The sequence below is a fragment of the Homarus americanus genome, unplaced genomic scaffold (genome assembly GCF_018991925.1).
Source record: "Homarus americanus isolate GMGI-L3 unplaced genomic scaffold, GMGI_Hamer_2.0 scaffold48354, whole genome shotgun sequence".
NCBI classification, from domain to species: Eukaryota; Metazoa; Arthropoda; class Malacostraca; order Decapoda; family Nephropidae; genus Homarus; species Homarus americanus.
In genome coordinates this window covers 2,020,193-2,034,979 of record NW_024723833.1, presented here as the reverse complement: position 1 = coordinate 2,034,979, position 14,787 = coordinate 2,020,193, and the positions used below count along the sequence as shown (strand labels likewise).

Sequence of the window (14,787 nt, the reverse complement as noted above, 5' to 3'; positions counted from 1 at the left end):
TACCCAAGATGACAAGTGAAATACCAAGAAAATCTAAAAATGCAATTTGTAAAAATGAAGACAAGGACCCAGATTATATCTCAACCCATTCTCTCACTCTAACGATTTTTCTTGATCACACACCACATGTACAGGGAATAGAACCTGGCAGAGAAAATTCTTGACATTCTAGTCACACAAGCAAAAGAGAGTTTAGCCCTGTTTCTAGCATGTGTTTAGATGAAATGTTCCCTTATTTGCCAAAAATAGACTTCTGTTAAAATTACAGAAAAATATGAGTCCTGTATTGTATATAATTCCCATTAATATACGCATCTGTTATTTCACTCTGCAATAAAACACCCATCAGACTTTTGTAAATACATTCAGACATTCTGTATGACTATTTTCAGTTACCAATAAAACAATATAATATATATTCACAGGTTAAATTTATTATCTGAAATCTAGTTTCAAGTAGTCTTCAACATTAACACAGAATAATTGAGTTCATAATACAGTATTTCATGAAATTTAAACACAAAAATCAATCCAAAACATAACATTTGTAGTATTTAGGGAGCGACACTTTATATAGTTAGTATATACTGTACTGTACTGTATATAGAAATAGACAACAATTTTTTCCTATCATTATCCTTGAGGCTTGTCTCAAAGTATTCCAGAGAATAGTTGCAGGTAACCCCTCGATAATTTTGTTTATTTTAATCTATGACAGAACAATTGTATTTCCGTGTTTGTTTGTCATGGAACTGGTAAGATATCTGTGCACAAAAAACTAATTATACTGAATGTCTTACCTGTGTGTAAGGTTTCCATGATACAGCAGTTTCATTATTAAGGTAAAACAATATGAACTACAGTCTCTTTAATATTGTAAATATCATTGTCCTGCAGCTGAATTTTTAATAAATATTATGGATACTGAATTAACTTAAATATTCCCCTCAAATATGGACTCCTGTGTTTTACAATTTTTTTTTAATCAATATTAATTTAATCAACTTACAAGAAGAAAAAATCTTATCTATAACTCTTGCTTACTATACAGGGAGAACAAGCTTATCTAAAAATAATGCCGAGAAGTGGAATTAATTTTGCAGTTTTTATAGTATGACTGCCAAAGAGTCTCCATCAAGTCAAAGTAATGTGTGACTATAACAGCATGGCAGCTTCTGAACAATAATGTTCACCAATTCCCTTCACTCTTACATACCAATTCCCTTCTACTTTTAATCTTAAGTGTAATAAAGTATTATCTGAACATTACTCTTATTTATAAATATGACAGTTTACTGTAAATAAGGAGTATCAAACATATATATATTCAGTATACAGGTACAGTAAACCCTTGTTATTTTCCGGGTTTGCGATTCGCGATTTCGACTTCGCGGTAAGCAGATGGTGGCTAGCTTACTAACCTGCCCACAGTGCAACGACTCACCCCCACACGCCCGCAGCATCTCCTCACAGTTTGCACTCAACCATTGCCTGCAACACAGCATCTCTTGTGTTGTATACTGAAAATTTAAGTGTTTCTGTGTGAAATGTCCCCTAAGAGACTGCCCAGTGTCAGTGCTAATGATGTTAGTGGAGTAAAATGTTTAGAGACTTCAAAGCCAAGAGGAAACAACTCCCAATCACGATGTTTTCAAGAAAGAACCAGCTGCTCGCCCAGCTGATTCATCTCCCTCACCTACTCGTCAACTGTTGCCACCGCTCCACCACCCGCCTCTCCAGTCTCCACCAGCCACCACTGCATCACCCTCTTCCAACAGTGATCCTGATGCTCTCCGTATGCTTCAGTAACCATACTTCATTCTACTGTACAGTACACTTCATCAAGCTCCAAACATCCACATACAAAAGAGAGTAGCGTTGGTGACTTTAGTTTCTAATACAGTACACTGTATAGGTATACTGTACAGTAGTGCACTAATGTAGTATAAGTTGCTATTCACAGTTTTGCCAATTTGTGCCATTCCTTGGAACCTAAACCCTGCAAATAGCAAGGGCTTACTGTATAACACATCTACTTACATACGCACACTAGAATTTGTCACTTCTTTTCCGACCAGAATATTTTGAGTCAAGTCGCACCTCCTTCCCCTGCTTTCTCCGTCGTTCTTTTTTTTGCATGATCCATGCCCGTTTTGGTTGACGACCACTGCGAATCTGCTTCATACGTTCCCTGAAATAATAAAAATCATAATTTCTTCATTACTGAGATATTATTAAACCATGACATTATTTAACTGCTTTAAAATTCGTCATGTTAAATCTAGGGTATACCCCCAATCATTTTTCTTTAAATCTTGCAAGCCTCTTTCCACTGCTACATAGTGTAGCATGAATCAAGAGCAAGACAGATATTCCTTTCATTCATTCTGTCTTTTAATTGCTTGAACAGATGTGCTCTGCTTTGATGGTCCCTTTACACAAGCCCAAATACAGTACTGTATTGTATATCCATCCAGTTTATCCCTGTTACTTCATACAACCCATCACCACACACCACCAGTATTATATACAGTACAGTACTGTACTCCCATTACCAAATTTGACCATCAACTGTGACCTGATTTTTGAAAGAGAAACTTGAATTAGGTGTTCAGTACTTAATCTACTGGTGAATGGTGGTATACTGTACAATATACAGAGTTAATACAAATTTTTGTGGAATACCTTATGTTAAAATATAGGCTGAGGCAAAATGTTTGGATAAATCTTGTCACATTGTCTCATGATGGCAAAGAATTGAATGATTCTCGAGAAACTTAACTTAAAGTGAGAGACAACTTGATGGGCGAAGTTTCTTACCCAATGTGAGATGTGATAAAATTTGTCCATGTGATTAACTACAATGTAAAATAAAAGTTCCTGGTACTGTACTGTATACTAAACTCTATAGACAATGAAAAGTTTGTGACCACCCAGGGGAGACAACCAATATGTGCCATAATACACTGGTTATTCAATCTTCATATAAATAAGATTCAAGATTTCACGGTATCACAACATATACAGTACGTACAGGCAGTCCCCGAGTTACGAATGCCGACTAACAAACACCCACACTTACGAATGGGATCTCAATATACAGTATTCATCATAAATCTCTGTAAATAAATCCCATTATATACATTGTTTTCATTTTATACATTGTTTTACAGGTGCTCCCCTACTTACGACTGCTTCAACTTACGTCCATCGGTACTTACGACCTGCTCTGATCTTACGACCGTCGGGACATACGACCGCGGCAGTCGTGACCAAAAATATTTTCAAATGACGCGCGCATTTTCTATACCGAAACGTTTCTGTCCCGGGCGAGAGCGTGGCACGGCCCGGGTCGCCGCGTGGGTACACTCACTCAGTGGAGCGCTTAGTTGGTGTTTGGCTATCGTATCCTATGCTCATCGCGCTGTAAACTTTCGTTATTATCGTATTTAATTGACTTTATAATGACTGGAAAGCGTAAAAGTGAGAGTGCTGGTGGTGCTCCAAAGAAAAGGAGACAGGCAATTACTTTTGAGATAAAAATGAAGATAATAACACAGCATGAGAATGGAAAAACTGTAGCAACAATCTCACGCGACCTAGGTTTCTCACACTCGACCATATCCACTATTCTGATGTAGTGATGTAGTGAAAGGAACAACACCTATAAAGGGAACTATAATTTCGAAGAAATGACAAGGTCCTATTCACGATATGGAAAAATTATTGGTGATATGGATAGAAGACCAGATACAGAAGCGTGTACCCTTAAGCCTTCTAACCATACAGGCTAAAGCAAGAGGCCTGTTCCAAAGCCTGAAGGAGCAGGCAGGAGATGAATGTGATCAAACCTTTACAGGAAGTCATGGGTGGTTTGATAGATTTAAAAAACACTACAGTCTACACAAGGTTAAGGTGAGTGGAGAGGCAGCTAGTGCCGATGTTGGTGCTGCCGAAGCTTTTAAGGAGGAGTTAGATGAAGTGATTGTGGAAGGGAATTATTTGCCTCAGCAAATATTCAATGTGGATGAGACTGGATTATTGTGGAAGCGCATGCCTGAGCGGACATACATCCACAAAGAGGCGAAAACAATGCCAGGATTCAAGGCATTCAAGGACAGAATTACACTTCTGTTGGGGGGCAATGTTGCTGGTATCAAGCTAAAGCCCTTCATGATCTATTATTCAGAGAACCCCAGGGCTTTTAAACATGTCAGCAAGCACACACTGTCAATGTTTTATCGCAGTAATAAGAAGCCTGGATGACCTTAGCACTGTTTGAGGATTGGTTCATGACTTGTTTCATTCCACGAGCCAAGGAGTATTGTCTGCAACAATGGATTCCATTCAAGATTTTGCTGATTTTGGATAATGCTCCGGGACACCCACCACACCTGGACGACATGCACCCTGATGTTAAGGTAGTGTACATTCCACCAAACACTACCTCTGTCATCCAACCCATGGACCAAGGTGCTATTGCTGCCTTTAAAGCGTATCATTTACGTACGACCTTCGCTCAGGCTGTTGCTGCTACTGAAGGTGAGAAAATGCTCAAGAGAGTTTTGGAAGGAGTACAATGTTTTGTCATGTATAAAGAAAATTAGTGCAGCATGGGATCAGGTTACAAAACATTGCATGAATGGAATATGGAAGAAAATCCTGAAAAGATATGTGAACAGTTTCAAAGGATTTAATGAAAATGAAGTTATTTCGGATATTAGTAACAAGATAGTGGAGTTAGGTAAACAGCTGGAGTTAGAAATTGATATTGAAGATATTGAACAGTTGGTTGAAAGTGTAGCAGAAGAGCTCAGTAACGAGGATCTTATTGAACTAGATGCACAGAATATTGCAGAGGAAGAAGAGAGACAAAATGTAGAAGAACAACCTGCACCTCCCCAAAAAGTTTTCAGTGAAACAAATGGCAGAGGCATTTGCTACAATTAATAAAGGAATGCAAATGTTTGATGGCATGGATCAAAATTATGAGCGTTATGCCAAAGTTGACAGAATGATCCAAGATGCACTTGCTTGCTAGAGAAATTTATAATGAAAAGAAAAAACAAACTGTGCAGTCTAAATTGGACATCTATTTTAAGAAGTCCCCCAGTGCTGTCTCCTCACGCCCCACCAGTGCTGCCTCTTCACTCCCTCAAGATGATCCAATACCTTCAACCAGCAAGTTTCCACAGTCCATAAACCTGTCTGAAGAAAGCGACATTGATGACCCACCCAGCCCTGTCTCCTCCTCTGCTTCTTCCAGTTAATGTAGTCTCCATGTATAATTAGAAAATTATGGGGGCCCCGTGTGCATTCAGCTGACTACATTAAAGGTAAGTGCTCAGTCACACTGTATCCATTCCTCATTATTTATTACTTTTACTGTACTGTATTTCATTGTAGATTTTTTATTTTATTTTTGTTTTAATTATTGAAAAACAAAATATTTTGTTTTTTTATCTATGTCGGACTTACGACCAATCGGACTTACAACCTGGATTTGGGCCCCTAACCCCGTCGTAAGTCGGGGAGCACCTGTATACAGTCATGCGCCGGTTAACGTCCAACCGAACAACGTCCGATCACATATACGACCGTGCCCCCCCCCCTCCCCCAAAAAAACTTCCGTGACGCCTGCTGGACCACCACTCCACGACCCCCTGACGGAGACACAATGATCCTCCCCATACTGGTCAGATAATTATGTGTTAAAGGAATATGCTTCCTTCCTTAGGCTTTTTTTAAGTATTTGCCTCCAAGTGTAATGTTAACCTAGATCTATTGAGGATAAAATCTTTCACCTACAAATTGACAATAACACATTTGCTGTAATCATACATATCTAGTTGCCTCAACAATTGCAACCCCAGTTGCAATTGGGGTTGCAATTTCAAATTCAGTGTCATTACTATGGAATAGCGAGGTTTCTGGTGCACTCTAAGATTAAGAGAGAAAACGGAGGACTCAGGTATCCTGATGTGAGAGAAAACGGACTCGTATAATGGGGGACCAAATAAAAAAAGCATAGCTACATGTTTTGTGGACTACAGTATTAAGCGTACCCTTTTCATCACTTTGTAATAAACCTAACCATGCCTATGTGTGTTTATGATATTTACCATAACATTATATATATATTTAGTGTGTCTAAATGGTCGTAAAATGGGAAACTTGGGGTTGGGTCTTGGGTGCCTGGAACCAATTAGAATAAATCCCATAGGTTCTGTACTTTCATTATCGCGTTTTTTGTTGTCACGCACTCGGCGGGGTCCCAATTAGACGCGATAACCAAGGGATGATTGTACTGTACTGTAGGGGGCAGGGAAAAAACACTTTTATTTGAGTTGCAGGCTGCACTTTTCAGGCATCGTTTGTATGGCTGTAACAAACACCTGTGCAAAATTTCATGCCATTTCATGCATACTTACCCTGCCGCATCGTGAACGACTATTTGTCAACTTTTAGTGTATACCAAAAATTAGGTGTCATTTAATGTTTTCCAGGATAATGATAAATTTTACATGGGTGACATCGATTTAATTCACATTTTATTTTACAGGTACGCCGTATAGAAAATCATTACAAGTTCATATTGAAATTTTTTTTTGTGCGGAACCTTGGCATCATTTTCCGAGACAATAATCTTTGCCTAATATATCCATCTCTCGATTCGTATCCCGTCACTTCAGTGCAAGCTTCAGTCATCACTTTTATGCCTCTCTCGACCGCCTGAGTGCTGTTTGGCCACTTGGGCACCACTAATGGTGTCTCAAGAATGTCATTAACCTGTAGATTTGACAGAGAAGCAATGTAAGGAGGCTCAGTCTTGAGTTCATTCCTCCAGTTAATCATGGAATGATAGTTTTTTGCTTGCCACTTTAGTTTCGGAGTCACCACCTTTCTCATGTTGACTACAGGAGGCACATCCTCATTCCCATCTCCATCTTTACCCTCCTCATCAGTATAGTTTAACAAATTCTCGTCAACAGCAGCATCAGAATCTTCCTCCTCCTCTTCAGATCTGCCAGTGCATTCTTCCTTTTGCTGATTCTCCTCTCTAATTTTTCTTATCATTGAGACAGCTTTTTCTCTAACAGTCATGTCCTCATCTGCACACATACCAAGAAGAAGTTGATCTGTGTGGGCGAAGTATGCATTTCTCTGGACAGCCTTCTTCACTATCGTCTCCTCCTCACTATTCAGGTGTTTCATATATAGCAGGGACTGGAATACGTTCCTTGAGCCGTGTGTTACGTAAGGGTGTATCTTGATGTAAAACCACATTGGAGCACTGAACTTTATTATTGTAATGACAATTCTTTTCAACTCATGGCTGGGTCTTGATGTTGCTACATACAGCCTGAGGATTCTACTCCATAAGGTGTTCCACCTTGACACACAGGGAGGACCTGGCTCAATAGCAGCCAAGTCATCTTCAACAACACCTGTGATAACTCCTTTACAAATCCTATACAGGTATTTCTGATCCCAGGACAGATCTTTCTCCACTTCATCATTAAACACAGGGAAATCAGGGAAACTGACTGGCTGGAAGGCGACAACTGGAAGCTCAGACAAAGACTCCTTGATCTGCTTTCCAATGGGACCACGCCAATGCTCAGGACCACTTGGTTTACCATCATAGTGATAAAAAACTGCGCGGAAAGGCAGCTCATTTCCGTGAAGCTGACATATGAAATAATGGAGCGGGTGACCAAGTAACATTTCAAGATGATGAATGACTCCATTTTCTGATCCTACATTTACATTGGTTCCATCACAACCAACACACACAATGGGCTGCTGGGTTAGATTTTTCTCCACCAGAAACTCGTGAATAGTTTTGGCAATCTGCTTTCCGTGTCCAGTCTTGGGAGTCACATGTGTGAGATATTCATTGCCAGGCTCAACCATGATGACATAATGATCTTTCACCATCATCCTCGAACTCCATTTCTCGGTCTTCTCATTCTTTATCATCACACGAGTGGCGGTCTTCTTACCATCAAAATAGAGAGACGTCAAATTATCTAAACTAGCCATCTCAATTTCTTGCCTCTTAAATCGGTATTTTTGTCTCGCATCCCGCAGCTTATGTGGTCCAATAACCTGACTCTTGTCATCCTTTGTGATAATGCCATAGTCAGTTAAGGTGGCAGTAGCAATGGCAGCTCCAGCATAATCACTAATCAAGTATCGGTCACAAGCGGCAGCCAGTGTAGGGAGTCTTGTCCGGTTCTGTGAACAGCGGCTGTTTGGCTAGTACTGTAGGTAAATTTAAAAATTTCAGTAGAAAATGCGGCAGACTAAACCTCGACATATCAGCTTCAAATTTGGCATGGAGTCTTAGATATGTATAAGGAACAATGCCTGAAGAGTGCAGCTTTGAGCAAAATTTCACTGCCCCCTACTGTACTGTATATACTTGTGACACTGGCCAGTTGCTTCTGGTGTTATGGTACAGGGGTACCAAGTGACAGCACTAGGATCCCGCTTCCTCTATCAAGGAATAAACAATTAAAATTTAAATTGAAAAAAAAAAAATCAAATAATGGGACGTAGCGAACCTAAATGGCCCTAGAGCGGGCACAGTCACGTATGCATCGCGTATTCTTATAGATTGTGCTGCCAGGCGTACGTTATCTAGTGAATTTAGTCAATATTGTACAGTAACAATGGACCGAAGTGCAAACCTGTATTGTACATGTACTAAATGATTACGGTACTAAAATTGTTATGTCTATTGCAAATATAGCTTGTTTATACAGGTATTCAAATAAATTACTATCTTACAAGAATCCCACCAATGTAAGTTATATTCACCCAGGTCGTTTGGGTGGCAAATTATGAGAAGAGCTAAGCCACTCTTAAGTAATGATAAATAAACACGCAGGCAGGCCTTCAGCGCCAACTGTCAAATCTTATGTCAAATAAAAAAAACCAACAAACGCCAGACATTCTGTCCCCCCCCCCCTCTTCCTGCCACCCTCGTGTTCAAGATAAAAGATTGGTGATTTCTTTATGTTTATTTTATATAATATCTCAGACTAAAGTTAGGATAATATAATTTGCATTGCTGAAATCCATGCAAGACAGAGATTAATTTAAATATAAGCGTCATATATTTTGCTCAAGATATAAACAATGTAGTACAATACTGTAGTACATTTATAATATAAATTTTTTCAACTGTATTTTTGGGTAGATTTACATAAATTTCTTCATTTATTTTCATCCATTTACATGCACACACCATACTAAAATATACGTAAAAGAAATAAATGACCTTAGTGCAAAGCTGGAGTGCACATATACTAATTTGATTACGGTACTAAAATTGTTATGTCTAGTGCGAATTACTGCATGTTTATATTCAAATAAATCAGTATCTTACAAGAATCCCAGCAATGTTAATTATATTCACCCAGGTCATGTCACTGGCTTTTTATAAGAGAGAAGCTTAGTCACTTAAGAACTGATAAATATACAGGTACATGCATTAGACCTTGGGCCGGTGCCAACTGTCAAACGTACTACCTCCCCTCCCCCCACGCCCCCTCGCTCGCTCCCTCCCTCCCTCCCTCTCTCTCCCCCAACTGCCCAGCGTTGCTGGAATCCTTGTAAAACAGTGAATAATTTTAATATAAACGTCATGTATTTTGCACAAGAGATAAAAATTAATCACCTGTATCACATTACAGTAGTGATTTAAGAGTAAAAGTGTATATGTACGTATATAGTATTCCACATACACGTAAGTATAAATACAAAGTTTATGTGATGATCGGACAACGTCCATTTCGGTTAACGTCACGTTTCCAAGAACGTATCTAGGACGTTCACCGGCGTAGGACTGTATTTTTAACCTCACTATATTTACAGTATTTACATTATTTGGTAGGTATGGTACCGGGTATATCATTGCTGTTCTGTATGGGTAGGGATGTGTTTTAACCAAACCTAAACTATGGAATTAACACTATTCCAATTTATTAACAAGGTACAGGAACATAACCTGTTCGTAACTCGGAGACTGCCTGTACCGTATGTCAAGTTTTACCAAGCTAAGTATGAAAGTTAGACCTCCACTTAAGAAAAGTTTACAGTACAATATATTTTGTAAACAATCCTTCCTTATTAAGATATAATATTACTAACACACTATAAGATGTTCCAAACTCTCAACCTGAACACCCTCCATGCTTCAAGAAAAATCAGTCCAGCAGTTTCATTAGTATCAGAATACTCCTAGTTGACTATAAAAGGTTTTAGGGTTGTACGTGAGGTAAAATACTGGTGCAAAATTAACATATAAAGAGTATGTGTGTTAATAAAGTTATGAAGAATAATGTGTAAACAAAGTGATGGATTTTAGTACAGGATTATCTAGAAGGGATATAACAAGATGCTCAAGGACCGGATTATGTGGATGAAATTGTATGGTCCACAAAAGTGGATTATGGCTAATGATATACTGGATACTCAAGTAAGTGGCACAACCATTAATGAACATATCAATAAATAATGATGTCTTAAAATTTACAAAATCCAGAGTAAGATGGTATGCTGAAGATATTCTTCAAATATTTCACTACCAATGTACAGTAGGTACAGTACTGTACTTCTAACATTTTAAACAACTTCTACATTTACTCATTCTTCCTTTGTAAATATCTAACATCATCAAATCTAATGCATGACAACTGTCACACAAATACATTGAGTAACCCACCTGCGCTGGTAAAGAGCTTGATTGTTATTGCCACCATCACCTTGTAGACCACTGGGTAGTGGACCCCCTCCTCCAGTCATCAGCACCAAATATATCTTCTTAGCCTGTCAAAATCAAATGTACTTAAGGCTTTCACAATAGAACTGGGACCAGGTATGGTCAACAAGTCTATAGGGGGCAAAACCCAGGTTATAAGAGGCTTAATATTAGTCCCAATCTAAAAATAAAATAAATCACAGTTCCCAACCATACTGAATTCTTCAAAAGGAGATACTTAGTATCGCAGTTCCCCGTAGAGGGAGAGTTTTCACTGCTACTAAGCACACTCATTAATTGATTGCTTTGTTTTAGCTCAGCAAGAATTCAACACTCTTGGACTAGCCACCTCAGTTCCTGCCCACTCAGCCACCACAGAGGAGGGAGGGTACTGGGGTCACTTGATCATGGGTCATTTAAAGAATAAGATTTCTGGAACAATCTTACTTTTCTGAACTTAAACCTGATCTTGGGTGGTTCAGTAATCAAACCAGCTAGAATTAAGAGGAAGTTGATCCTAACACGCTCCAAGTACTGTAATGCTGTACCCAACTTGGAGTCAACTGACCACCTAATCCATCATGGGAAGTACAAGAACTAACCTGATTGACTACTGAATGCCACACAATCCATGTCAGCATACAACCAGTTGTTACTACAGTATGTGTATTAGATATATTGAGCATTTAAAATCCACTAGTATTATTTCTGCCATTTTTATGGGAACATGAAGACAAAGACAGAAGAGTTTATAGAAATATACAGCTCCTCCCCAACTTACGACGGGGTTAGGAACCCACATCCAGGTCGTAAGTCGAAATGGTCGTAAACCGAAAATGCTTAAATAATACATAGAAAATCTAAAATGGGTGTCTCTTTTTCTTCTCAGCACCACAAAACTCTCACTTTTCAGCTTGCCAGCCATTTTAAAGTGAATTACAAATGATAATTTTGTTAGTACACAGCGCAATCACTGATGTTGGGACTCGAAAATACGTAATTTGACAAAATTTTGGTACGACCGAGGCAGTCTATGTCCAGGTGGTCGTAAGTCGAGTAGGTCATAAGTCGGGGAGGAGCTGTATATAATAAATGCCTCAAAGGATAGAGGATTTCAAAAGTGGTCTACTTGTTTAACCAGGGGAATCCCCATAAAAGGAAAATAAAATAACTTAAAAATGTAAATTTGCTAATGCAGGGTAAAGTACTTGGTACATGTTTTCTGTAAAGTGGATAGATCCTACCATATCTTCTCTCTCAATAAACAGAATGGATATCCAATGTTATTAAAAAAGTGTATACTACAGTATACTGCATTTAGTTTACTGTATACAGTACATAGAGTTAACAATCTTTTAATAATACTGTATCAGTAATTTTTTACAACTAGAGGCACTGATAATATCCTGCCTAAACTACAAGTGGTGTGCATACTGTGCTAATGTTTCAGTACATTTCCATCTTCTCCACACGGGTCAGTTCTGACAGACCCTATGGGTTGTAAATATAGGTACAGTATTCTGAAAACTGTAGATCAGTGGCACCTATATACAGTAAGAGGTTATGTTTTGAGCCTCAAACTATTATCCTTAAATTCATGTAAACCCCCAAAAATTAATTATATTTTCATGAGATTTATTATGCAAAATTGGAAAGTATTTAGTTACAAATATGCAAGCAAAAAAAAATCCATGGAAAATGTTTAGTGAATGTGTGAGAAACACAATCAATCACATGCCTCCCTGGGTGCATCAGCTGAGTCTCTGTTTACAGTACAGTACTTATATGATTGACACAACAGTTCATTTCACAAATACATGCAACCACAGGCATGTGTGTGCTCTCTCACACACACAGAACAAGATTTACTCTCTCTCTCTCTCCTCCTTTCTAGTTTTCTCTCCTCTTTCCAATTCTTATCATCTCAAGAGAATGAGAAGAAAGAGGGTATGAAGGCAGAGATACAGTACTGCAACATTTTCCTCTCTCTCACTCAAGAAGGGGGAAATAAATGGAGAAATGCCTTCCTTTCCTCTCTATTCTCATCTTATTCATGATTAAAACTATAATTTGTTCAGCTACAATATTCTCTTTCCTTAAGAAAGTCCCAAAGAAATAAAAATGCAAGAAAAAAAAACAAATACATAAAAATGTAGGTTACCTTTGAAGAGTTTGGGTAGTCCACCACAAGACCCCCAGTAAATCCTGCACGCATGGCTTGTGAGACGATCAGTTCCACCTGAGAGTCATTCTCAGGATAGAACTGGAACACAGCTCGGCTTCCTCGAGACTGGTAAAAAACACAAACAACCAACAAAATTATTTGAGCAGCAATACCTTTCCTCTCAGTTAAAGGAGTAAATATAATACAGTAATATCTCCATTAGCAGGAATCCCTCAGACCTGAAATTCACCAATAGCCGGAATTTAAATTTGCCCAGAATTTTTCCGGAAAATTCCATAAATTCCAGGTTTGGGAACAAATTACAAGGTTGAAAATCAGGAGCATTTTCTGAAGAAAAAAAAGGGAAATCTGTAAAAAAAAAAAAAATTATTTCTGGGTCTAGGAGTAAATATCTTTTGTGAAATAATGTGCAATTACCGGAAAATCTGAGAAAATTGCAAGAAAATCACTCCAAACTTTTCTGCTCAGGGCCTGGGGACAAGGGTTCCTGACATTATGAAAGATTGCATCATGTTCAGCTGCATCCTCACATGGTTGATGTGTGGATGGGAAGACCAAACTCTTGGGTAACGCTGGATTTTTCTGCTCTGGGTCTATATATAATTACTGTGCAAACAAATATTTCTTTAATGTACATACAATACTAAAAAAAGTAAAATAATACAGTATTAAAGCAATGTAATTCCGAGCTGAGCTAACGAGGCAAAGGGTAAGGTGACAGTCAGGTGGTGAGGTGACATGTCAAGACACACAGCACACACATTAACATTTTACTTTATAATTTTCTGAGACAACTTAGACAACTGATCAGCGAATAAGCGAGGGCATATGGCGACGCATACACAAGTGATGTCACGAAGCTTCGCAACTGCAACCACAAATGATGAACAACCGCATAAATTATCACAATCTGTACTCAAATATACAGTACTAAGTTAATTACTAAAAATTTTATGTACTGTATACATGTAGTACAAACTATGGGCTGTTTATACTCAAATTAATTGCTGTCTTGCAAGATTTCTAGGAATGCAAGTTAGATTCTGCTAAGTCAAGTCAGTGGATTTTATAAGCAAAAAAATTAAAACTCTCTGCCTTTTATAATCCCGAGTCCCTGACAATGACATAGCATTAATCTCCCCTCCTGGCTGTCAACACCCCCCTCCCCCCAGCCAGCAGGGAGGGCAGATGGTGGTGATAATGATTAATGGGATGAATTAATTTAAGTTTTCTCTTATAAAATGTCACAGATTTAACTTCACAGAATATAACTTGCATTGCTGAAATCCTTGCAAGATACCAATTAATTTGAGTATATCTCATAGTTTGCACAAGCAATAATTTTTTTTAGTCCTTTAGCATTGTACATTCAGTACAAAATTACTGCAGTAATATTCTGCTCAAAATTATGGCTTTTTCACAGGGAAAAGTCTGTATAACTAACCCCATTAGTCAGGATATTATAGTATCAAATTTTAAGGAGTACAGTTAACCCTCACTTTACGCGGTTAATGTAACCCGGAGGGTCCCGCGTAAAGTGAGAAACGCGTAAAGTGAATAACATAACATATGGGATTAATTGAAATGGAGTCCGGGCCGATCCCCAAACTCCACTTTTTGACGACACACAACTATGTTGTAGTAAAAATATTATCTTAACTTTATGATGGTATGCACACACAATTAATAATTAAGAGAAATATCAATAATATTAGGTTTTTTAACACTTACATTAGTAGAAAAAATGGCTGGGCACACGGGGATGGGCGGTTGGTTCCGAGGCAGAGGGCAGATTATTGGCCCTCACCTGTGTCACTTGTATCAATTGTAT

General features: G+C 38.3%; 1 protein-coding gene across 2 annotated transcripts in view; it reads right to left on the bottom strand.

The window, feature by feature from the left end:
• Positions 1-412: 412 nt before the first annotated feature.
• The window catches only part of LOC121863727 (probable 18S rRNA (guanine-N(7))-methyltransferase), a 34,468-nt gene continuing 20,093 nt past the window's right edge, over positions 413-14,787 (bottom strand). For both annotated transcript variants that reach the window (XM_042362476.1, XM_042362477.1), the window contains exons 5-7: positions 12,933-13,061; positions 10,736-10,839; positions 413-2,191 (exon numbers count right to left, since the gene is read on the bottom strand). In XM_042362476.1, the coding sequence (XP_042218410.1) occupies positions 2,050-2,191; positions 10,736-10,839; positions 12,933-13,061 (375 nt within the window). In that variant the 3' untranslated portion in view covers positions 413-2,049. The remainder of the gene's footprint in view (positions 2,192-10,735; positions 10,840-12,932; positions 13,062-14,787) is intronic.